The 25,727-nt window shown below is 40.1% G+C and overlaps 1 protein-coding gene across 1 annotated transcript in view; it reads right to left on the bottom strand.

Moving 5' to 3' along the window:
* POLD1 (DNA polymerase delta 1, catalytic subunit) overlaps positions 1 to 24,905 on the bottom strand; it is a 384,813-nt gene extending 359,908 nt beyond the window's left edge. The window contains exons 1-2 of the mRNA XM_053690816.1: positions 24,772 to 24,905; positions 19,325 to 19,523 (exon numbers count right to left, since the gene is read on the bottom strand). Coding sequence (XP_053546791.1) covers positions 19,325 to 19,523; positions 24,772 to 24,855 — 283 coding nt within the window. The 5' untranslated portion in view covers positions 24,856 to 24,905. The remainder of the gene's footprint in view (positions 1 to 19,324; positions 19,524 to 24,771) is intronic.
* Positions 24,906 to 25,727: the final 822 nt, after the last annotated feature.

Genomic DNA, 25,727 nt, shown 5'->3' with positions numbered 1-25,727 from the left:
ATGAAGCCCTTATTTACAATCGTAACAAACATGGCTTACCGGATCCCATAGGGAAAATGACAGCTTCCAGCATTACATCGTCTTGTTAGAATGTGTCATACCTCAAGCAGCAAGGGACTGCAAACTGTTCCCCCAACTGAAGTTAATTGCTCTCAACAGTCCTGTGTGGAACAGCCATGGATTTTAGTTACGGTTGCTAAAATCATTTTCCTCATACAAACAGAATTCTTCATCTCTTTTCTGTTTCTGAGTAAATAGTACGTACCAGCACTATTTGAAAATAACAAACTCTTGATTGAATAATGAAAAACTACAGTTAAACACTAAAAAACTCTAAGCCATCTCCGTGGAGATGTTGCCTGTACAACGGCAAAGAGAATGACTGGGGTAGGCGGAGCCTAGGAGGGATCATGTGACCAGCTTTGCTGGGCTCTTTGCCATTTCCTGTTGGGGAAGAGAATATCCCACAAGTAAGGATGACGCCGTGGACCGGACACACCTATGTTGGAGAAATAAATAATAAATACACTGAACTAAATTCAAACATCACATGACTGACTCATTTTGAAAATGTTCTGTACCACCCAAACTCACAGAATAGTAAAAAAAAAAAAAAAAAAAAAGACAAATTGGTTCTTACAAAATGTCACTATTTGTACACTCACCCAGTTTCACCTTTTATTTATTGGATACCTGCAATATTGTCCTCTCTTAGAGAAACTAGGATCTATGAACCATAGTGGGATATTTATCAAAGCGTCAACTGATAATACGCTGGAATCCTGCGTCGTAATTGATGCAAGATTGATCCGCCGTAGTTAAATCATCAAGATCGTCAAATGTTGAAATGTGTGACGAAATATACGCTCCCACGATCTCAATCCGACACAGATCGATGCTTGCGTCATTACAGATGTTTTGAATTCACATTCAACTTTATTTGACCCATTTCCCAATTTATCAAACATTTAATAGGTACCCTTGCATCTATTCCGACGCAGCGTACCTAGTTTTAAAACCGCCACCCTTGAGGCTGAGGATGCCATAGAAATGAATGGGAGTCTGAAAACACAGAAAGCTTATGTTTGATGCTGCAAAAGAATGAAGCATATTACATAATGAAAGTAAATTAGAAACTTTATTAAAATTGTATACACTTTCTAAATCAAAGAATATTATTGCTCCACATTTGGTGCACTAGTAGATATAGGGATAAAAATGAAAAATACATTACTTTGTCTCAGTCTTATTACAAAGCTAGGGGACAATATTATTTCTCCAAACTTGGTGCAAAGTTTTGCCCCAAACTTGTTGCACTAATAAATATGGAGATAAAAATGAAATAAATACACAACATAATATAGTCAACTTCCTTTTTATTTTTTTTTGGATAAATCTATTTGCACCATGTTTAAGTCATGTAATACAAGTCCCACTCTCCACTTCACACCAAATTTGACGTAACACTTTTCGCACCAATTATGACACAAACTCCTAAACAACCCACACACTAGTTAATTTTTTAACCACTTTTGAATGGAATATGCATAATCACATGATTTATGACATCAGCCAATCTGATTCAAATATAGATTTTGAACTATCACTAACTAATCAAATTGATCAATACTTGTGTCATTGATCACTCATCAGAACTTGTAAGTGCCATGTTACATTGTGTATTATTCTTTAAAAAGTATGTATATGTGAAATTAGTATTAAAGATAAACATTGATGCTGACATTAATACACACAAAACAGTGTAATATTTTAGACAATGATTTTAAAATTTGATTGAAGTTTGAGTCAATATAATCTTAAGCTGATAGCTCAAAGGGATAGCACACCTAACATTAAACTGTCATGAATCAGATACAGCAGAAATTAAAATTACCTCTTTACTGTCATGCTATTTTCAGTGTATTTCTTCCTTCTCTTAAATTTATTTTTCAGTAAGAAAAGTCATCTTATATGCGAGCCCATTTTATAACACCTGTGTAGGGGTGGTTTTTAAAACTAGATTGCAATCAGGAGGGGTTACACAGGTACAGAGAGAAAACTGTCCCAGCTCTTAAAATATCCATTGATTGCAAATAAATACATATGATACCCTGATTACATGTTATATTCGCAATTATTCCTGCTCAGAATATAGTATAAATGAACACAGAGATATGAAAGACAACATTGTTTAGAGCAAAAAAAGGAATTTAGGGACATGTCAATATGTTTGCAAGTATGTGCAAAGATATATGTACAAATTCTAGCATTAATAATCATTTATAAAAAATAAATAAAAAAAATGAGATTTCTTTGGATAACAAATATAAAAATAACTTTCTATGAGATGTTGTTTGTTGAGGTATAAATGTAGCTATTTCTTGGACATTAACAGATGAAAAATAAAAGAAGCTTTAGAGAAATGTGGTTGTTCATGGACAGTAATGAAATGGTATAAAGTTGGGAAAAAACAGAATAACCGCGACATCGATGACTGTTAGTTAACAACAGTCCGATGCTCATCGTGCCGTACTTGACGCGCGTGTTTGACTGTTTTTTTTCATATAAAGGCATTGTATGCAAATCCACAGCAGCGATGTCTGGCGATGTCTTGACGCCGGTGAATGCACCGAGATGGTTGCTTTGATAAATATCACCCATAGTATCAAAAACCACAATAAAACAAGACCAGTGGTTGTTACCAGGTGATCATTCTATGATGATCACATGACCAGTGATCTGAAACCACTGCTTAGAATGGTTTAACTCTCCTCTTTCAAATATCTTATGTTAGCTATATGGTCATAATGGGGTAGTAAGGGCAATTATAGAAACCTGTAAAATATTTACAATTGTTATAACATTCACTAAGGGCTGGAGAGATCTAGGACAACATATTTGAAAGAGTACAGTGTATCTTATTTTTTAGGGAATAGAGGCTCTTTTAAAGACATTATCCTATTGTCCATACAATGAAATAGGTCAAAATCAACTATCAAAATAATTGAAAAAAGCACACCTGTGGCACGGACGCACAGAATGCCAAGTCACACCAACAAAATAAACAAGTAGATTCCAGCCTCCAAAGTTAAAGTGATGGAAAATAGGAGTGTTTATTACTGCTTTTGTTTTAACCTCTTAAGGACATATGACGGAATTTTTCCGTCATAAAACAATTGAGCAAACTGAAAGCTGTGTCCTTAAAGGGTTAAATCCCAGTTTGTTTATTAGTCTGTTTACTTAACATCTCACCCTGACCAGACCAGAAACTAACTTTCCAATCGTCTGATTGGCAATCAACTACATTTAGTGGACTCAGCTGACTGCCCTGCCTGCATATATTTCACACTAGTTTGGGCAGTGCATTGCTTTAACAACATATGTTCACATTTTCAAAGTGAACATTTTATAAGTGAGGCATTAACAATAGAATTATACAAGGATTGGGCAAGGGGCAAGACACAAGGCAGGTACTCTTGTAATATGTTTTATATACCTTATTTTTTTCTTATGCAATTGCTACTGTTATACTGTGTCTTATGTGTTTAACTGGTTCCCACTTTTGTAAAAATGCTCAATATATTCATGTTCCTTTTTTATTGCCTCTTGTCTTTATAACAAACTACATTATTCAATTACTCCTTTTTCCTCTCCACCTGAGCTGTTCATTAGCCCATCTCTCTTAAACTCACCTTACTTTTGTACTCATGAACTTTACCTATTCCTAAACACTCTCTCTCCCCCCCTGCACCTCGTCTCAAAATCAGTCTCAGTACTGCAAATGTGTATCTCAACTGCTGGTGACATCTCCCCTAATCTTGGTCCCAAACAACTGCCTAGCCATGCACATCCATGTGTACCGTCCCATAGACTCAGAAAACAAAACTCTGCAAACCTTACTCACATTCCTCTTGCATCAAAAGCCACTTTCCCTTTCACTTGCACACTCTGGAACTCTCGCTCTGTTTGCCACAAGCTCACTTCTATACATGACCTTTTTATCTCCTGCTCTGCTCCCTCAACCTTCTGGCCCTTACAGAAACCTGGCTCTCTCCCCTAGACACAGCATCCACTGCTGCTCTGTCACATGGGGGTCTCCACTTCAGCCACACTCCTATGTCTGGTAATAGACAAGGAGGTGGTGTAGGTATTTTACTTTCCTCTCGTTGCACCTTTCAACAAATACATCCCATCTCTTCCCTCATATTTCCCTCATTCGAAACCCACATGATTTGCTTATTCTCTCCTCTCTCTATACGTGTTGCATTCATATACCGACCCCCTGGCTCCTCAACTCAATTTCTTTTTTTTTTTTTTTTTTTTTTTTTTATTATCTTTTTACAAAGACAGAGAAGGACAATATTATACCAAATATAAAAACACGTGTCACAGTGAATATACATAAAACAATACAACTGTATAGGTATAAAACAGGAGAGAAGAGTGTCTATTATATCATTCTAGTCAATCAAAATTATCTTAGAACACATGTGTTTAAATCAACTATCAGTGCAAATAAAGTGTAAAAATACTGAAGAAATACATAAAATAACCTGTTAAACCTTTATATATTGACTAGTCCAGCTCATTCAGTGTCCGTCACCCAATCTTCGGGGAAGTGGCCCGCTAAGACATTAATCTGGACAAAATCCGAATTTCTAACAGGTTTAATTAATTTTTTTTTGCAGTAAAGGCAAGGATCTTAAAAATGGCTCCCATTTTTTAAAAAATGCTCCTAAATGTTTGTCTTGTGGGAATGGCATATTAAACTGTTCTGATATAAGTTGGTTACATAGTGCCAGTTTAAGTTGGGCCATAGTGGGGGCCCGTAATGCTTTCCATGCTTTAAAAATGAGGGCACGTGCTGTTAATATAATAGTATTTATCAGGCTATAGTTCTTATTGATACCCTGGAATTTTACCAGAAAGAAAATTTCAATTGGGCAAAGTTTGTGCTCCAATTTCAAAACCATCGTCATCCAAAATGTAATTTTTCCCCAATATTGAGATATTTTAGGGCAGCTCCATAGACAGTGAAATAAGTCTGCCCCTGAGGCTGAGCATCTGGAGCAAAGCACCCTTGTTTTGTACCATTTAGAGAGGGTCGCAGGTGTAAGGTATCTCTGCAGCCCAATTTTTATCTGCGACTCTCTCCAAGCCGTCGGAACCCAGCCCTGCTGTGCTATTTTAAAGCTCCCAACTATGATCTCATCGTCAATTTCTGGAAATAGGACAGACCACCTATCGACCATTTCGTTAATTTGCAGCTTTGATGCTTTCTGATTTAATACAGAGTATAAAGGCGTAATGGCATATGCTCCTGCTGCATATATAGTAATCATGGGCTGTAATTCTCCCCTAGTCCAATTATCCCCATATTTTGTGTTCAGCTCCCTGAGAAAGTGCCTAAGTTGAAGATAGGCATAGAACTCGTGTGTCCCTAACGCGTATCGTGTCGCAATTTCCTGGAATGTAACTACATGTCCCTCTGCGTCTCGCATTTGGCCCAGGGTCCGAAGGCCCTTTGCCTCCCAGTTTCTAAATATCTGATTATAAAGGCCGGGGCTGAATTCTGGGTTGCCTGTTATGGGTAGATATTGCGAGACATAGGGTGAAATGCCCAGTTCTGTGCATAATTTTTGCCAGGCCGTAATAATATTTTTGTAGGTGCCAAGATAAAATATATTGGAGGGCAATGACGTGAGAGGGCAATGTAGAAGAGCTTTTAACTGGAAGGGAGTTACAGCCTGAGATTCCCATAGAAAAGATGTGATCTGCTCCTTCTCGGTTAGCCAGCGAATCTAGCTATGGTAACCAAGTTATATATGCGAATATTAGGAAGCGCTAGGCCAGCTGATAATTTGGAATTCATAAGTTTAAGGGAGGCAATTCGTGGTCTCTTACCATTCCATAGAAATTTCGCACAAGCTTTATTGTACATGATAATGTCTTTTTTGTGCAGGAGCCACGGAATGTTTTGTAACACAAAGGATTTTCGAGAAGATAACCGATTTAATCAAAGTCACCCTGGCAGTTAAAGAAATTGGTAACCTAGCCCATTCATCAAGCTTTTTCTTGCAAGAGTCCAAAACTATTCTGTGATTTAATCTATACCATTCCTCAGAGTTTCTAGAAAGGTGTAAGCCCAGATATGTAATCTGGGTGACTTCTCGAAAAGGATGTTTCATATGTGATGACAAATTTTTATGTAACCACATTAATTCTGATTTGGAAGTATTAATCTTGAATCCGGATATTTCTCCAAACTCTTGGGTAATACTTTGTAGAATAGGGAGAGAAACTTTAAGATTAGATAGGAATAATAGGAGATCGTCTGCGTATTGGAGAAGCACCATCTTCTCCTCCGCCCATGGAATCCCATCCAGTTCTTGTCGTAAACGAATAGCTAATGGTTCAATACTGAGGTTAAACAGAAAGGGTGAAAGTGGGCAACCTTGTCTAGTGCCTCTGGATAGGTCAAAGTATTGTGTAGATGAATTGTTAATAATCACCGCCGAAGAGGGAGTGCTATAAATTAGGTGAACATAATTATTAAAAGACCCTGTAAACCCAAATCGGTCCAGCGTATAAAACAAATGATCCCAACTGACCCTATCGAAGGCCTTTTCGGCGTCAACCGATATGACGGCCTTATCTATGTTATTGTCTTGTACTAAAGATTTGTATTTATTCCAGTAGGATTCGAGTAATATCAAGAGTTTCCTGGTGTTCTTTACGGGGTTACGTCCGGGCATAAACCCGGATTGGTTCTCATGAATTAGCTCGCCCATAAAGGGTTTCAGACGTGTAGCTATGATAGCTGCTAAAAGTTTATAATCAGTGTTCAGGACTGAGATGGGTCTGTAAGAGCTAGGTAACTCAGGGTCCTTGCCCTTTTTAAGGATTAATGAAATGTTTGCCGAGGCAAAAGAGGTGGAACATCGAGTGTTTTCGGAGAAATAGAGATTAAATAGTTTAGTTAATATAGGTGTCACATGTGGTTGTAGGATTCTATAGTATTCGATAGGTAGAGCGTCTGGGCCCGCAGCTTTGTTAGATTTTGCGTTCTTAATTGACCACTCAATTTCCTCCTCGGTGATGGGCGCGTTAATGTCCCTAGCCTCTGTGGGTAGGTGCGGAACTTTGATCTTACTCCAGAAAGCCTATTTCTTCTCTAAATTAACGGAATCTTGGCTATACAATGTCTGAAAGAATTCAAAGAACGCTTTCTCAATATCCGCACGTCTTGTGAATCTTTTATCCCCCCTTTTGATGGCCGTGATAGGCCGTCTAGGCGATGAGTTAGCTAACCTTGCTAGAAACTTCGCCGATCTGCCCGTGAAGCCCCCGAATCTGGCTTTCGTTCTAATTTCTGCCTGGGCGCTGACCTGTTTCAAATGTGTGTCTCGCAAAGTCTTCGCTGTGATGTATGCTTCCCAGCTTTCATTAGTGTGTCTACTGATATAGGATCTATAAGTATTTTTAACGCGGTTTGCAAGTTGTCTAGACACTAAGCTACAGTGTTTCGCCCAGTAGAGTGAATAAGATTTGATCTCTCCGCGCATGACGGCCTTAGAGGCTTCCCAAAATATCTCTGTTTTGTCTATATAGTTACTATTATTGTTAAAATATTCAGCCCATTTCAAACCTAAATGCTGCTGAAATTTGACGTTGTTACCGAGGTATCTAGGGAAGGTAATATAGTTCGTACCCATCCGCCTCAGGTCCGCGTCAAGTTTTAATGATATGACGGCATGGTCGGAGATAACAATATCTTCGATCCCAGTAACCCAATTCCGGCCAAGCATCGTTTCTGAAACCAGGAAGTAATCAAGCCGGGAGAATGAACGCTGGACGTGCGATATACATGAATAAGTAGAGTCATCTGGATTCTGTACCCGCCAAAGATCGACCAGACCCAAGTGAGAGCATAGTTTCCGGAAAATCCGTACCTTTCTGCCTCTACTATTTAACGCTCTTATGTTAGAGCTATCTAGCAAGGGGTCCGCTAATAGGTTGAAATCTCCAGCCATAATTAAATTTAATCCAATAAAATTGTGCAGCTTTACAGAAAGATTTGACCAGAAGGTATGGTCAATTTGATTCGGACCGTATATATTACAAAGTGTATATCTAGTGTGATTAACCTTCACTTCAAGTATTAAAAATCTCCCTTCCGGGTCGGCCTCCGTATTAATTGTTTGAAAGTCTAATTTTCGGTTTATAAAAATTGCAACCCCCCTCTTTCTTGACGAGAATGGAGCCGCTACCACTTCACCCACCCACTTGGATTTAAGTTTAGGAATTTCATTGATACTAAGGTGTAGTTCTTGTAAGAGAACTATATCAGGGTTGAATTTCCCCAGATGTTTTATTATGGCTTTTCTCTTAATTGGGGAGTTAATGCCCCCTACATTCCAAGACAATAGTTTAAGGCTTTCTGCCATAAAAAATTTTCAACATATCGTCACCCACCCTTTGGAGGGTTTAAGATGTTCTGTGTAACCAGGAGCAAGACAGGGGGACCTCCATCCGGAGGGTGGCGGCCCAACGGGGGAAGAGGAGGAGGGAGTGGAGGATCGCGAGAGGGAGAGGCGAAACAATAGTGGGGGAAAAAAAAAAAAAGAGGGACCCAGGCCAATCTGAGGTGCCCAACCAACCCCCCCCCCCCAAAAGGAAAAAACATATCAACAATAGAAATTAACAAAAACACCAATTCTATAACTAATATAGTCTGCTCTGTGAAATCCATAATTCTATACACAAGTCATATAGTGATTAAATATTAACATTCTGTGTTCAAAATACCTGTACTTAGTACACTTCGCTATCTAATCAGGGTACACCTGCTTCCCTACAGAAGGTCTCCGCTTCTCTAACATTATTAAGTATATGTGTAGTGCCATCTTTTTGTGCGATTAATTTTGCAGGGTAAATCAACCTAATATTGTAGCTTTCTTTCTGTAGTCTCCCATAAAAAAATGACATGTCTCTTCTCTTAGTCAGTGTTTCAGAAGAAAAGTCTTGAAACACTAAAAGCTTATGGGAGCCTACGAAAAGAGAGCCACATTTCCTATAGTGTTTGAGATATAGTAATTTATCTTGAAAGTTCACAAACTTAAAAATTATCGGCCTTGGCCGTGTCTCCTCACTGGGCTCACGTCTTTGACCTATCCTATGAGCTCTTTCAATCAAAAAGGGAGCAGCAGGAGCCGGGATCTGTAAAGCCTGGGGTAATGTAGTAGTGGCAAAATTCATTAAGTCTTGAAATTCAGGGGTCTCGGGTAGACCGATCACTTTAAGATTGTTACGCCTCGATCGGTCTTCGATTTTAGTCTGTAAGGCCGTAATGATTTTACTATGGGAGTCCGTTGTAGGCTCTAATACATTGAATCTGTCCTCTAGGTCTGAGACCCGATTCTCAATTTCGTCTAGTCTTGAAGAGAACTGTCTAACCTCCAAAGTGAGGTTTGATATCTCACTCTTGATCTCCTGTTTGATCATGTCAAATTGGGGTATAAGTATTTTGGCTACTTCGGCCGCAAATTCTACCAAATTAGTTGGAGGGGGATTGGAGACACTTTTATCCGATGGGGAGGCTAAGCTGGAATCTAGGTTCCTGCCGCTCCCCTTTTTCTCCCTTACTTTGGGTGGCATATTGGAGGGTGAACTTCTTGGGTTAATGTATTTGTCCATGAACAGAACGTGATAAAGAGGACAGGTCTGGGTACCTAAAGCAAAAACTTATGATACTCTAGCAGGTTGTGACAAAATGCTATGTTTTATAGAACAACTAACCGTAATGTGTACTACAGATCAATTAAATAAAACCATGGGAAGAAGAAAGAAAAAACCCGCAAAACCCAATCAGTGCTCTACAAATATAACAGTATTTGGCTGTACTTAGACTCTCATGATGCCCTTAAAATTTTTTAATTTTTATCAAAAATATAAGGCTGATGTGAAAGTGCAAAACACAGCTTCTAAACTAATATATAATTATATTAGGTAAGTTTTTATGTGTCTCTTTCCCTCAGGGGGGTTGCCTGTCAAAGATTAGGTGTGTAAAACAATACAGCAAAGCTTAATCTAAGAGACTATATTCATGCAGTCAGTAAAGCAGTGCTGTTGACTTAAATATCTAAATGAATCAGATCAATGTGGCATATTACTCATGGCGCTCAATTTATATCGTTTATCTATCATGTATGGGGTTCAGCTTTAGTACCCTCTAATAGTAGCAGACTATCAATGCCAGAGATCTATAGAACACAGCCACTTATACTTTTATATCCAGTAACATTGCATATCAGATCTGAGTGCCTAACATAAAAACTTATAGTACTCAAAATGACAAAGTACTACATTTTGTGAAACAGTTAACCTTATTGAGTAATACAATTCAATTAAACAACGGAAAAAGGAAAAAAAAGAAGGGAAGAAAAAACCTATTCAGTGCTCTGCAATTAGTGTAGTGTTTTGTTACACTTAGACTCTCGTGAAGCCCTAGAGTTTCACTTTTTTCAAAAATACGAGGCTGATATGAAAGTACAATAACCCACTTCTAGCCCAAGATATAATTATATTAGGTAAGTTTTTGAGATGTACCTCCCCCACCAGGGGGTTGCCTGACAAAAATTAGGTAAACACTACAATACAGCAAAGACTTAATCTAAGGGGCTATATTCGTGCAACCAGTAGAACATTACTGTTAACTTAAGTGTCTAGATAAGTAAAGTAGAATTGGCATAGTACACATAGCACCCAATATTTATCTGTCATATGTGGGGTTCAGCTTTAATACCCTCGAATAGTAACTAGCTATAAATACCACAGATCTATAAAAAACAAACACTTAGGCCTAGATTTAGAGTTCGGCGGTAGCCGTCAAAACCAGCGTTAGAGGCTCCTAACGCTGGTTTTGGGCGCCCGCTGGTATTTGGAGTCAGTGATTAAAGGGTCTAACGCTCACTTTTCAGCCGCGACTTTTCCATACCGCAGATCCCCCTACGCCATTTGCGTAGCCTATCTTTTCAATGGGATCTTCCTAACGCTGGTATTTAGAGTCGTTTCTGAAGTGAGCGTTAGAGCTCTAACGACAAGATTCCAGCCGCCTGAAAATAGCAGGAGTTAAGAGCTTTCTGGCTAACGCCGGTTTATAAAGCTCTTAACTACTGTACCCTAAAGTACACTAACACCCATAAACTACCTATGTACCCCTAAACCGAGGTCCCCCCACATCGCCGCCACTCGATTAAAATTTTTAACCCCTAATCTGCCGACCGCCACCTACGTTATACTTATGTACCCCTAATCTGCTGCCCCTAACACCGCCGACCCCTGTATTATATCTATTAACCCCTAACTTGCCCCCCACAACGTCGCCGCAAGCTACTTAAAATAATTAACCCCTAATCTTCCGACCGCAAATCGCCGCCACCTACGTTATCCCTATGTACCCCTAATCTGCTACCCCTAACATCGCCGACCCCTATATTATATTTATTAACCCCTAATCTGCCCCCCACAACGTCGCCGACACCTACCTACACTTATTAACCCCTAATCTGCCGAGCGGACCTGAGCGCTACTATAATAAAGTTATTAACCCCTAATCCGCCTCACTAACCCTATCATAAATAGTATTAACCCCTAATCTGCCCTCCCTAACATCGCCGACACCTACCTTCAATTATTAACCCCTAATCTGCCGACCGGAGCTCACCGCTATTCTAATAAATGTATTAACCCCTAAAGCTAAGTCTAACCCTAACACTAACACCCCCCTAAGTTAAATATAATTTTTATCTAACGAAATAAATTAACTCTTATTAAATAAATAATTCCTATTTAAAGCTAAATACTTACCTGTAAAATACATCCTAATATAGCTACAATATAAATTATAATTATATTATAGCTATTTTAGGATTAATATTTATTTTACAGGCAACTTTGTAATTATTTTAACCAGGTACAATAGCTATTAAATAGTTAAGAACTATTTAATAGTTACCTAGTTAAAATAATTACAAATTTACCTGTAAAATAAATCCTAACCTAAGATATAATTAAACCTAACACTACCCTATCAATAAAATAATTAAATAAACTACCTACAATTACCTACAATTAACCTAACACTACACTATCAATACATTAATTAAACACAATTGCTACAAATAAATAAAATTAAATAAACTATCTAAAGTACAAAAAATAAAAAAGAACTAAGTTACAGAAAATAATAAAATATTTACAAACATAAGAAAAATATTACAACAATTTTAAACTAATTACACCTACTCTAAGCCCCCTAATAAAATAACAAAGCCCCCCAAAATAAAAAATTCCCTACCCTATTCTAAAATACAAATATTACAAGCTCTTTTACCTTACCAGCCCTGAACAGGGCCCTTTGCGGGGCATGCCCCAAGAATTTCAGCTCTTTTGCCTGTAAAAAAAAAACATACTATACCCCCCCCCCCAACATTACAACCCACCACCCACATACCCCTAATCTAACCCAAACCCCCCTTAAATAAACCTAACACTACCCCCCTGATGATCTTCCTACCTTGTCTTCACCATGCCAGGTTCACCGATCCGTCCTGGCTCCAAGATCTTCATCCAAGCCAAGCGGGGGCTAGACATCCACTGAAGAAGTCCAGAAGAGGGTCCAAAGTCTTCCTCCTATCCGGCAAGAAGAGGACATCCGGACCGGCAAACATCTTCTCCAAGCGGCATCTTCTATCTTCTTCCATCCGATGACGACCGGCTCCATCTTGAAGACCTCCAGCGCGGATCCATCCTCTTCTTCCGACGACTAGACGACGAATGACGGTTCCTTTAAGGGACGTCATCCAAGATGGCGTCCCTCGAATTCCGATTGGCTGATAGGATTCTATCAGCCAATCGGAATTAAGGTAGGAATTTTCTGATTGGCTGATGGAATCAGCCAATCAGAATCAAGTTCAATCCGATTGGCTGATCCAATCAGCCAATCAGATTGAGCTCGCATTCTATTGGCTGATCGGAACAGCCAATAGAATGCGAGCTCAATCTGATTGGCTGATTGGATCAGCCAATCGGATTGAACTATATTCTGATTGGCTGATTCCATCAGCCAATCAGAAAATTCCTACCTTAATTCCGATTGGCTGATAGAATCCTATCAGCCAATCGGAATTCGAGGGACGCCATCTTGGATGACGTCCCTTAAAGGAACCGTCATTCGTCGTCTAGTCGTCGGAAGAAGAGGATGGATCCGCGCTGGAGGTCTTCAAGATGGAGCCGGTCGTCATCGGATGGAAGAAGATAGAAGATGCCGCTTGGAGAAGATGTTTGCCGGTCCGGATGTCCTCTTCTTGCCGGATAGGAGGAAGACTTTGGACCCTCTTCTGGACTTCTTCAGTGGATGTCTAGCCCCCGCTTGGCTTGGATGAAGATCTTGGAGCCAGGACGGATCGGTGAACCTGGCATGGTGAAGACAAGGTAGGAAGATCATCAGGGGGGTAGTGTTAGGTTTATTTAAGGGGGGTTTGGGTTAGATTAGGGGTATGTGGGTGGTGGGTTGTAATGTTGGGGGGGGGGTATAGTATGTTTTTTTTTACAGGCAAAAGAGCTGAAATTCTTGGGGCATGCCCCGCAAAGGGCACTGTTCAGGGCTGGTAAGGTAAAAGAGCTTGTAATATTTGTATTTTAGAATAGGGTAGGGAATTTTTTATTTTGGGGGGCTTTGTTATTTTATTAGGGGGCTTAGAGTAGGTGTAATTAGTTTAAAATTGTTGTAATATTTTTCTTATGTTTGTAAATATTTTATTATTTTCTGTAACTTAGTTCTTTTTTATTTTTTGTACTTTAGATAGTTTATTTAATTTTATTTATTTGTAGCAATTGTGTTTAATTAATTTATTGATAGTGTATTGTTAGGTTAATTGTAGGTAATTGTAGGTAGTTTATTTAATTATTTTATTGATAGGGTAGTGTTAGGTTTAATTATATCTTAGGTTAGGATTTATTTTACAGGTAAATTTGTAATTATTTTAACTAGGTAACTATTAAATAGTTCTTAACTATTTAATAGCTATTGTACCTGGTTAAAATAATTACAAAGTTGCCTGTAAAATAAATATTAATCCTAAAATAGGTATAATATAATTATAATTTATATTGTAGCTATATTAGGATTTATTTTACAGGTAAGTATTTAGCTTTAAATAGGAATTATTTATTTAATAAGAGTTAATTTATTTCGTTAGATAAAAATTATATTTAACTTAGGGGGGTGTTAGTGTTAGGGTTAGACTTAGCTTTAGGGGTTAATACATTTATTAGAATAGCGGTGAGCTCCGGTCGGCAGATTAGGGGTTAATAATTGAAGGTAGGTGTCGGCGATGTTAGGGAGGGCAGATTAGGGGTTAATACTATTTATGATAGGGTTAGTGAGGCGGATTAGGGGTTAATAACTTTATTATAGTAGCGCTCAGGTCCGCTCGGCAGATTAGGGGTTAATAAGTGTAGGTAGGTGTCGGCGACGTTGTGGGGGGCAGATTAGGGGTTAATAAATATAACATAGGGGTCGGCGATGTTAGGGCAGCAGATTAGGGGTACATAGGGATAACGTAGGTGGCGGCGGTTTACGGAGCGGCAAATTAGGGGTTAAAAGTGTAATGCAGGGGTCAGCGATAGCGGGGGCGGCAGATTAGGGGTTAATAAGTGTAAGGTTAGGGGTGTTTAGACTCGGGGTACATGTTAGGGTGTTAGGTGCAGACTTAGGAGGTGTTTCCCCATAGGAAACAATGGGGCTGCGTTAGGAGCTGAACGCTGCTTTTTTGCAGGTGTTAGGTTTTTTTTCAGCTCAAACAGCCCCATTGTTTCCTATGGGAGAATCGTGCACGAGCACGTTTTTGATGCCGGCCGCGTCCGTAAGCAACTCTGGTATCGAGAGTTGCATTTGCGGTAAAAATGCTCTACGCTCCTTTTTTGGAGCCTAACGCAGCATTTGTTTGAACTCTCGATACCAGAGTTAAATTTATGGTGCGGCCAGAAAAAAACCCGCGGAGCGTTAACAGCCCTTTTACCGCCGAACTCTAAATCTAGCCGTTATGCTTTTATATCAGGTAACATTGCATGTCAAATAAAAAACTCATGTGTGCATTTTTCTCTAAGCCCCGAACTGTCTGATGAGGCCAAACATAACAGATTAAGCACATATAATTGATACACAAGTCACAGGCTTTCCACTCTGGGGCTGGTAGCCCTAGGCCCACTTTCAATCTCGTGCCCTCTGTAAGTTGCTAAAGTAGCGGAATACATAGTTCAGTGAAAAAGCCTGACCCGCCAGTAAGTTCATTCAGGGTGAACAGTCTTTATGTCACCTTAAGCAGGACACTGACTCAGATTATGCCTTTATACCATGTCAGTTTGTAGTAGTTTAACGTCGGCGAAAAGCCGACAAACAGACCTGGGTGTAGCCTCTCGGGACCGGCAAAAGAAGCCTCCTCGGGTGCGGACCCAGCTTAGTCCTTGTAGGGAGAGATCTGTTGCAGCCAGAGGCTTCCTGACTGTGCTACCGATGCCGGTGACCTTGCGCAATGCACTATTTCAGCAGGCGACTGTGAGATCCCTCAGACTAGACCTCCGAGATCCGAGGGCCAGGAGCAATAGGCGTGCTGGAAAAAAGGTCCCAGTCAGGCGGTAGCCCGGACCGCGCTATGAGGAAGCTATCCGCACCTTGCGTTGGGGGAGGTACCAACACTTTGGCTGTATGCCCATCCAGGGGGCTCCCACCTCTCGTCAGCCGCAACTCTCGTCCAGGGAGAGCGACCCCGCTGCTCGCGACAACAGCGTTCTCCGGCGTATCCAGCTCACAGAAACCACTCCGGGTACAGCTCAGATCTCGGCCAGGAGCAGGAAGAGCCTGCCGCTTGCCGGTACCACCCACTTCGCCAGGTGAGTATTGTAGCGGCAGCTTTGTATAACCAGCTCCAGGAAATATGCAGAGTTTATGAGGCAGGTAATCTTTCAGCGAGTAGGCTCCAGTAGCTCTTTATAGGAAGCACTTCACTTGGGGGTAGCAGCTTTTATATACCATATGGAATTCAGCGAGAAAGGTCACGGCCACCCCAGCACAGCACTGTAAACCATCCATAGGGCATATCTGTGTCTCTTTCCAATGGAGAAAGGTGTGCACCAGCCGGCGTGCACTATTAGGCTGCAAAATGTTGACTTCCTTGTGCCGGGTCAGAGACCCATAGCCCAGACCTAAGTGTGGCCAAGGGCAACAAAGGCACCAGTTGGTGATGAATTGGGCCTCATACAGAGGCGCGAAGCTTCCACAGCACCTGCAGCTACCTGCCTGCTCCGCCTCCAACAGGAAGTCTTGCCCCTCAACTCAATTTCTAGATCACTTGGCTGCCTGGCTACCTTATTTCCTTTCCTCAGACACCCCTGCCCTCATTCTTGGTGACTTCAACATCCCTTTGACAATCCCACTGCCTCCTCTGCAAAACAACTTCTGCAACTCACTCTTTCGGTCTGTCACAATGGACTGATTCTCCCACTGACAAAGACGGTCACTCTCTTGACCTGATCTTTAGCTATCGATGCACTCTCACAAACTCCCCCTTTCCTCTTTCTGACAACCATCTCCTTACTTGCAACATATCATCCCTCCCTACAACTCTCCCTCCTTCTACTCCTCACACCAAACTTCACAGAAGCATTATGTCACTAGATCAGCAACAGCTTGCCAATTCCCTCTCTCATCCTTCTCCTTTTCCTGCCCTGAACAATCTGCCACTATAAATCCACCCTTACATCCGTCCTTGACAATCTCGCCCCTCTTACCATAGCTCGGAAATCACACACTCATACTCAGCCCTGGCATACTCCTCTGACACGGTACCTACGCAGATGTTCCCGTACTGCCCTTAATCTCCATAAGCAACACTACTTCTCTACTCTTATCTCTAATCTTTCTTCAAACCCAAAACGTCTGTTCTCCACTTTCAATACTCTCCTCCGCCCTCCGCCACCTCCTAATACAACTTCTCTGTCAGCTCAAAACTTTGCCAGTCACTTCAATAACAAAATCAACTCCATCAGAAATGAAATCAGCTCTCAACATAATTCCATTCTCTCACCCCCTCAAATGCTCTCAGTCAACCACAACCCACATAACCTTAAACTTAGCTCATTCTCCCCTGTTACTGAGGAAGAAGTTTTGGCACTTATACTGCGCTCTCACCTCACTACCTGTCCTTGACCCTATCCCCTCACAGATTCTCCCCTCCCTCTCTGCTACCCTTACCCCTATACTAACACACATTTTCAACCTCTCCCTCAACACCGGTATATCTCCCTCATCGCTGAAACATGCACTGGTCACACCTATCCTCAAAAAACCTTCCCTTGATCCTACCTCCCCATCCAACTACCACCCTATTTTCCTCCTCCCTCTTGCCTCAAAGCTTCTTGAAAAACTAGTATATGCACGCCTATCCCATTTCCTTACGTTAAACTCCCTTCTTGACCCATTGCAATCTGGATTTCGTCCCCATCACTCCACAGAGACAGCAAATGTTAAGGTTACCAAAGGTCACTTCTCTCTGCTTATCCTCCTTGATCTGTCCGCAGCCTTTGACACTGTTGACCACCCTCTTTTGCTCCAAACCCTCCAATCCTTCGGAATCTGTGACACAGCCCTCTCGTGGCTCTCTTCCTACCTGTCAAACCGTACCTTTAGTGTAGCCTCCTCTGGGGCCTCCTCTGCCCCGTCACCACTTTCTGTCAGAGTACCGAAAGGCTCTGTCCTCGGTCCCCTTCTCTTCTCAATCTACATGTCATCACTAGGTTCCCTAATAAAGTCCCACGGTTTCCAATATCATTTATATGCCGAAGACACCCAAATCTACTTCACTGCACCAGACCTATCTCCTTCCTTGCTAACCCGTGTCACTAACTGTGTTTTTCACATCTCTTCCTGGATGTCCTCTCACTACCTCAAGCTAAATCTCTCCAAAACTGAGCTCCTCATTTTCCGCCCTCCTTACAAAGTCTCCACCCCCAATCTCTCTATAACTGTCGACAACTCTATCATTACCCCTACCCCGCATGTACGATGTCTCGGGGTCACATTTGACTCAAACCTTTCTTTCACTCCTCACATTTAGTCCTTGGCTAAAGCCTGCCGCTTCCACTTTAAAAACATATCTAAAATTAGACACTTCCTTACATAAGACACAACTAAGATTTTAATCCACTCTCTCATTCTTTCCCGCCTCGATTAGTGCAACTCTGTCCTCTCTGGTCTCCCCACCTGCCGCCTAGCTCCTTTACAATCCATAATGAATGCCTCTGCCAGGCTCATCTTCCTTACACGTCGCTCTTCATCTGCTGCACCTCTCTGCCAATCCCTTCACTGGCTTCCTCTTGCCTCTAGGATCAAACACAAAATTCTCACTGACATACAAAGCCCTCAACTGCACTGCTCCCCCCTATATCTCAGGCCTTGTCTCCAGATACTCACCCTCCCGTCCCCTTCGCTCTGCTCATGACCTCCTCTCTTGTTACCTCATCACACTCCCGTTTACAGGACTTCTCCAGACTGGCTCCCATCTTGTGGAACTCTCTGCCTCGCTCCACAAGACTATCCCCTAGTATTGAAAGCTTCAAGCGCTCCCTAAAGACTCTACTGTTCAGGGATGCATACAACCTACGCTAACCTTACTTTATATCAGTTCCTCTCCTCCATTGCTATCCCCTGAACCCCCTTAGCATGTAAGCCTAAGAGTCCAGCTGTTTGTAGATCACTTTCTTAAGAGAGGACTACAACAGTGCAACTCTTGGCAGGGCCCTCTACCCATTTGATCCCTATAATTGTTTTGTTGTACTCTGCATTTGTTTATAGCGCTGCGGAATCTGTTGGCGCTCTACAAATAACCGATAATAATAATAATTAGACAGTATATCCATGGTGATCTCCTACAAATTAGATGGGATCTAAACCTCCGTACAAAAGAGAGTGAATTTCATTTTATCAAATGATGGATTTCATCAGCCTACAAATAAAGCAGAATTGGGAAATAAGCACGACCAAATAGCTGCTCTTCCATTCTATAGAAAAAAAACCTGTTTTCCAGAATGAGGGGCAAGTGACTCCTCGTTTGAAAACAAACATAATATGCTGCCTGCAGAGGATGACCCAGTGCCGTCCAACACCCAAGTAGGAAAAGTTCACTATAAATATCAAGTTATTTAAGAATTTTGGGATATTGACAGATTTAGATCACAAACTGTAACTATAACCAAAGGATCTTACCAATGGGTAGAATATCAGCTGTAACCTGTCCTTCATTCAGCTCCATGGCCATGTCTGCTTCCACCTCATCCAGGAATGCCAATTCCTCCTCAAACTGGGAGGGACCATCTTCATCCCAGTCCCCTCTCAACTTCTTAGTCTGTGATGCCGAGACACCCGATGACACACCCTTCTTACGTTTGGAATCCATCTTTATTGTCTAGAGTTAAAAAAAGGGTATAATTGCAAAACCAAGTGATCAATACATTACATAACACTAAGACACATAGCTATATTAACAGTTTTAAAAAAGCAATGATGTTATATGTGCCAGGTGTTGACAAACCTGTTTAAAATTTAGGAGCCATACAGTGTTATTTGTATATAGATATATGGAGAATAACCCAAAAAACTAGGAGCCAGGGGTAAAGTAATGATAAATCCTAGCGTTTCTGTAACAAATAAAGGGGACTTTCATTCATAAAGTATAAAATACTTCATTCTGAAAGCTCCTTTGTTTGCCGCGTTCGCTGCACTTAGCTGCTAAGGCAGCCCACGGCAGAATACTATTTGGCGGAGAGGTGACGTTTCCACCTCTTAGCCAATAGCCGTGCGGGAAATCCAGCTTGGCGCCGTACAAATTATCATCAAATCAATTTATGGTTTTGTATAGCTTAACGATGGCGAAATATCCTTTACGTTACCTGTTGCAAGGGCCTTCCGGGACTGTATGAGCTTAAGACCATGCTATTTCAGCAAGCCTCACAGGAAACGTTTATAAAATGTTATGCTATTTATAATATTACCAAGTATTAATCTGGCTCCATCAAGCTGGCAGCATTTTCTGCGGAGAACATATAAACACACGATTTTATTTCATAATTCAGATAGAGGGTGCCATTTTAAACAACTGTCCAATTTACATTTCTTCTTCAAATGTGTTTACTTGCTATACTTTGTTGAAGAGCACACCTATTTAAGCTCAGGAGCAGAAATGCACTACTGGGAGCTAGTTCCTGATTGGTAGCTGCACTTACTGTATATGCCTGTTGTCAATGGTTCACCTGTGTTCAGCTAGCTCTCAGTAGTGCATTGCTGTACATTCAACAAAATGATACCAAGAGGATGAAGCAAATCTGATAATAGAATTAAATTGAAAAGTTGTTTATAATTGTATGTACTATTTGATCATAAAAGAAAAATGGTTGGGTTTAATGTACCTTTAAAGCTGGGTGCTAGCTAAACACATCACAAGAGGGAAATATGTGCAGCCAACGGTCTCCAGCTAGCTCCCAGAAGTACATTGCTGCTCCTGAGCCTACCTGGGTATGCTGTTCAACAAAGGATATAAAAAAACACAAAATTTGATAATAGAAGTAAAATGGAACGTTGTTTAAAATTGCAAACTCTAACAGAATCAAGAAAAATATTTTTTTTTACTTTAATGCCGCTTTAATGTACTTATTTGTGCATTTACATTTTTTATTTATTTATTTAATTTTTTGACTTTTTTTTTTTAAATACCAAAGAAAAAGCAAAATGTGATCAGTTCTGTGAGCCATGAGCAACAAACTATGGCAGTGTGCTCCAGGCTTAAAATTTTCGGTAGAAGGTCCAGATTTGATGTCCTCACAGCAAGTTGATGTCATGGAATGGCAAGCTCTGGTCTAAGGGATAAGTCAAGAGCTGCTGTGCATTAGTACTGCAGACACTGAATGGCAATCATGTGTACCAGGCCACCTGGCAGAAATGTCATTTCACTGTGTTAGCCCTTAAAGGGACAGGAAACAAATGTATTTTTTCAGAATTCAGATACAGCATACTATTTGAAGCCAACTTTACAATTTACTTGTATTATCAAATTAGCTTCATTCTCTTGGTGTCCTTTGTTGAATGAGCAGCAATGCACTACGGGGAGCACTCCCACTAGTACATTGATTTCTGAGCCTTCCTAGGTATGCATTTAAACAAATGATATCAAGAGAACCAAGCAAATTAGCTAATAAAAAAAATTGGAAAGTTATTTACAATTGAATGCGCAATCTGAATTGTGAAAGACAAAAATTGTGTTTTGCGTTCCTTTAACCTATCTTCTAGGTCAGGGGTCAGCAACCTTGGCTCTCCAGATGCTTTATAACTACATTTCCCCATGAAGCTTAGGCAGCATAAAGACACTTAGGGCTCGATTTATCAAAGTCCTACAGCTGCAAGTTCTCACAAGAACTTGCTCGCCGTAATTTAACAAGCAGCGATCACCAGACCGCTGTTTCCCTAACTTCTTCGCCACCTCTAAGGTTTCGAAATTCAATCTCTGCAGTCTAGTCCGACCGAGGAGATTGACAGCTCCTGCCCGAGCGTGATTGGCTGTGCTTGGGCAGGGATTGCACGCAAGCGCAAAATTGTTCTCGTGTGCAATGGTGATTACCTGCAGGTAATTTTGCCCCGCCACAGGCGAGCTGAGGCAGTACAGGGGCGCGTAAACGCGCCTCTGTCCGCCTCAGCTTTGATAAATCTAGCCCTTAGGTAGATAACCGAGATTCACAGCAAAGAAAAACATAGCAATAGACACCCACTGACTGCAATACTTTGCCTTAATGGGTAGAGGAGTATTTGATAAGAAACTCCAAAAATTAAAAAAAAAAAAAAAAAAAAAAAAAAAAAAAGGATACACACAAAACATTTTAATTGCGGAGCACCACTAAAAGGGCACATTATTAACATAAATAGCCAATGATTTTTGGTCTGCTGTACTACTTAAAGGGACAGTAAACACATTGAGATTATAATATAAAATGTAATTATGATATAAAAACATTGCAATATACTGTTATTACTTATTTTTCCCACTTTTCCTGTAATTAAAATGGATAGATAATCCCTTTATTACCCATTTTGTCCGTTTTTCATAACCAATACTTTTTACCTCTGTGATTGCCTTCTATCAAAGCCTCTGCAGACTGCCCCTTTATTTCAGTTCTTTTGGCAAACTTGCATTTTAGCCAGTTTTGACTCATAAATAAACTCCATGGGAGTGAGCACGATGTTGCCTATATGGCATACATGAACTAGCGCTGTCTAGTTGTGAAAAACTGTAAAAATGCATTAAGATAAAAGGCGGCCTTCAAGGGGTTAGAAATTAGCATATGAGACTGTCTAGGTATAGCTTTCAACAAAGATTACGGAAAGAACAAAGCAAATTTGATGATAAAAGTAAATTAGAAAGTTGTTTAAAAATGTCATGCCCTATCTGAATCATGAAAGTTTGATTTTTGACTAGACCGTCCCTTTAAGTCTGAAAATTAAGATTTTTCCAATTCTGAGAACTGGTAGTGCACATGGCAATCTTCACATACACAGACCTGTACCATATTTTTCTAAGGGGCTTTAGAAAAAATTATAAGATAACTCAAAAACAGTGGAGAGTTTGTTAACAAAATGAATGTGCATAGCTGTATCTACACCAGTAACAAGTACAGACTGGCTCCCCCAAGTTTGGCAATTGAAAAACAACTGCAGCAAACAAGATAAGAATGTATTCCAAACATTTTAAAACCCATACAGTATGTTAATTTATTGCAGGGCAGCAGAAAAAGGTGTTTAGTGTTGATTTAATAAGAAAGGCAGTACCATCTATGAGATGGAGGCTGATTTCTCTTCTTTCAATATTGTAACATTGCCTGTAATTATTTCTGAACTTCCACTATGATAAATAGCCAAGATATTTTGTTTTTAGGAAACAGTGCACTTTTTCATTCTTATGGTTAACATTTGTTAAAAATAATTTGCAAATGTATAAACACATGAACTGATCTACAGCACAGGTCTGTTGTGTGGAGTGCATCTTCTAGTGCAATTTCCCATGCCAGTTGTATAAGGTTTTCTTTATGGACAATATTAGATATCAGAGTACATAAATCAGACATCCTCAAACGTGGCCCTCCAGAGGTTTTGGAACTACATTTCCCATAATGCTGATATGCTGGCTGAGCATCATGGGAAATGTAGTTCCAAAACATCTAGAGGGCCAAGATTGAGGATGTCTGCCATAAATGGAATCCCCAGTAGTTAGAATTTTATTTGGATTTTATGGGATTATGCGTAATCAACGGATCCACCATCACTGATGCTGACATTATGTGTGATGCACTTGCAACCATCACCAAGGACGTATGTGACTCTACACTACAAGAATACTCAAAATAACTCTGCTTTTTAAAGCACAACTGAACTAAGAAAATCTATAACTCAGAGAATACATAAAGCTATAAAAAAATATTTTTTTGAAACTTTAATTTATATTTCAAATGGGGTACTTAGACAGTATAGGAACATGTCACTTAAAGGGATAATAACCTCTAATTGTTTTCTTTCATGATTCAGATAGAGCAGGCAATTTTAAACAACTATAATTTACTCCTATTATTTTTTTCTTGCTATCTTTATTTGAAAACGCAGGAATGTAAGGTTAGGAGCCAGCCCATTTTTTGGTTCAGCACCTGGGTAGTGCTTGCTGATTAGTGGCTACAATTAGCCACCAATCAGCAAGCGCTACCCAGGTGCTGAGAACAAAGAAAAATAGATAATAAGTGTAAATTAGTACGTTGCTTAAAATTGCATGATCTATTTGAATCAGGAAAGAAAAAATTGGGTTTAGTGTCCCTTTAAATTTTGAATATTACATGTGCTGCAGAAATATCATCATGGATGAAAATCTGTTTCATGCAAATTAAAAGAAAACCTGTATCAGTTATGCAAAATTTTGAACAACACATCTTTACTTCCAGCTCCTTTTACACATTCACTGATGTTCTTGGGAAACACATTGATCTACTGAAACGTTTGGCATATGGTATAAAGAAATTGTTTTTTCTTTCTTTTTTTAATATAGTGTGTATTTAACAAAATAGAAGACATTTTTCATGGAAAACTACAAAAAAGGTATAAGGATTTAAGCCACTATAATAAAAATGATACGCAGAAGTTTATAATATTAATATATATATATATATATATATATATATATATATATATATATATATAGTGTATTTATACCAAAAATGTAATTGACCAACATATCTGCTACCCAGTTCTCTGCCAGTTTTATTTTACAGGGGTCAGGACTAGTACATACTTAGGTAAGAGATACACGGTAAACACACCGCTTATTCATCTGTCACGTGTTATACAAATGGTGCAGTTTGTGTGATAGCAGCGTACTTTATGTAAATGCCATTAATCGGACACATACTTGCACAAGAATGACGTTAAATCTAAGCAAACAAAAGAAGTGCAACGACATTTTAACATCATTGCAGAAAACAGAATAAAGCATGTTATCATATAGTACATTATAAAAGTAGGGCCCCGATTGTTGATGTCTGTCACCCACATATATGATGCCCCTCAACACAATTGATTTACCAGAACAAAACAACTATAGCGCTCACGCTATAAAATGCTTAACTTACTTCCCGTTGAGGCAAAACTGTATCCACTCCCGCCAAAGGAAACTTCCCGCGGCTGGTACCTCCCCAATCTTTAGCGGTTGCCATGGAAATAGAACGCTCATTGGCCTGAGATTCGACAGTGTACACTGTCTAGGGGGACGCCATGTTGAGTGTGGCATAGTCGTAAAACAACGTGAGTCACTTCCGGTGAAGTTAAGTCAGCTGCTGGAGGGTTGTGGCGCTCTCTGCTCATGCGCTAGAGGCCCAAGCTCCTACAAACAGCTTTTTAAGGGCAGGCAGAATAGGTGACAACCTATTAGATAGAACACCGGTGGCGGCTGATGGAGTTGTGGAGTAGATTGTCATTTATTAAACTTGCTTCTATTTTGTAGAATACACCTATAATTTAATGTTTACATGATTCAGTTATACGTGAATTAAACATCATTGTTGTAAAGCCAGATTTGTTCTCTGCTGCTCCCAGTCTTATGCTTGATCATCATTCCTAATTAAGGTCATGCACCTGTCCACGTCCTCCATGACAGCAGACTGCTTTATTATACAACTGGCTGAAAGAGGGGGTTACCTTATCATGTGACCATGCATGCCTTCTTGTTCTGTCCGTCAGTGAATCTGGATAGGTAGGAACCACTGAGTGTTTCACAGGCTAATGGTTACTTTGTGCAGTAGCTATATGATCAGATGTTGGTGCGCCTCATTCCCACTTAAAGGGACATAATACTCATGTGCTAAATCACTTGAAACTGATGCAGTATAACTGTAAAAAGCTGACAGGAAAATATCACCTGAGCATCTCTATGTAAAAAAGGAAGATATTTTACCTCACAATCTCCTCAGCTCAGCAGAGTAAGTTCTGTGTAAAAAGTTATACTTCACCTGCTCCCAGATGCAGGTAAAAAAAATTAAAAAAAAAAAATGAAGAAATGAACAGCAGCCAATCAGCATCAGCAGTGCTG

The sequence above is a fragment of the Bombina bombina genome, chromosome 8, assembly GCF_027579735.1.
Source record: "Bombina bombina isolate aBomBom1 chromosome 8, aBomBom1.pri, whole genome shotgun sequence".
NCBI lineage: Eukaryota > Metazoa > Chordata > Amphibia > Anura > Bombinatoridae > Bombina > Bombina bombina.
This window is presented reverse-complemented; position numbering and strand designations above follow the sequence as displayed.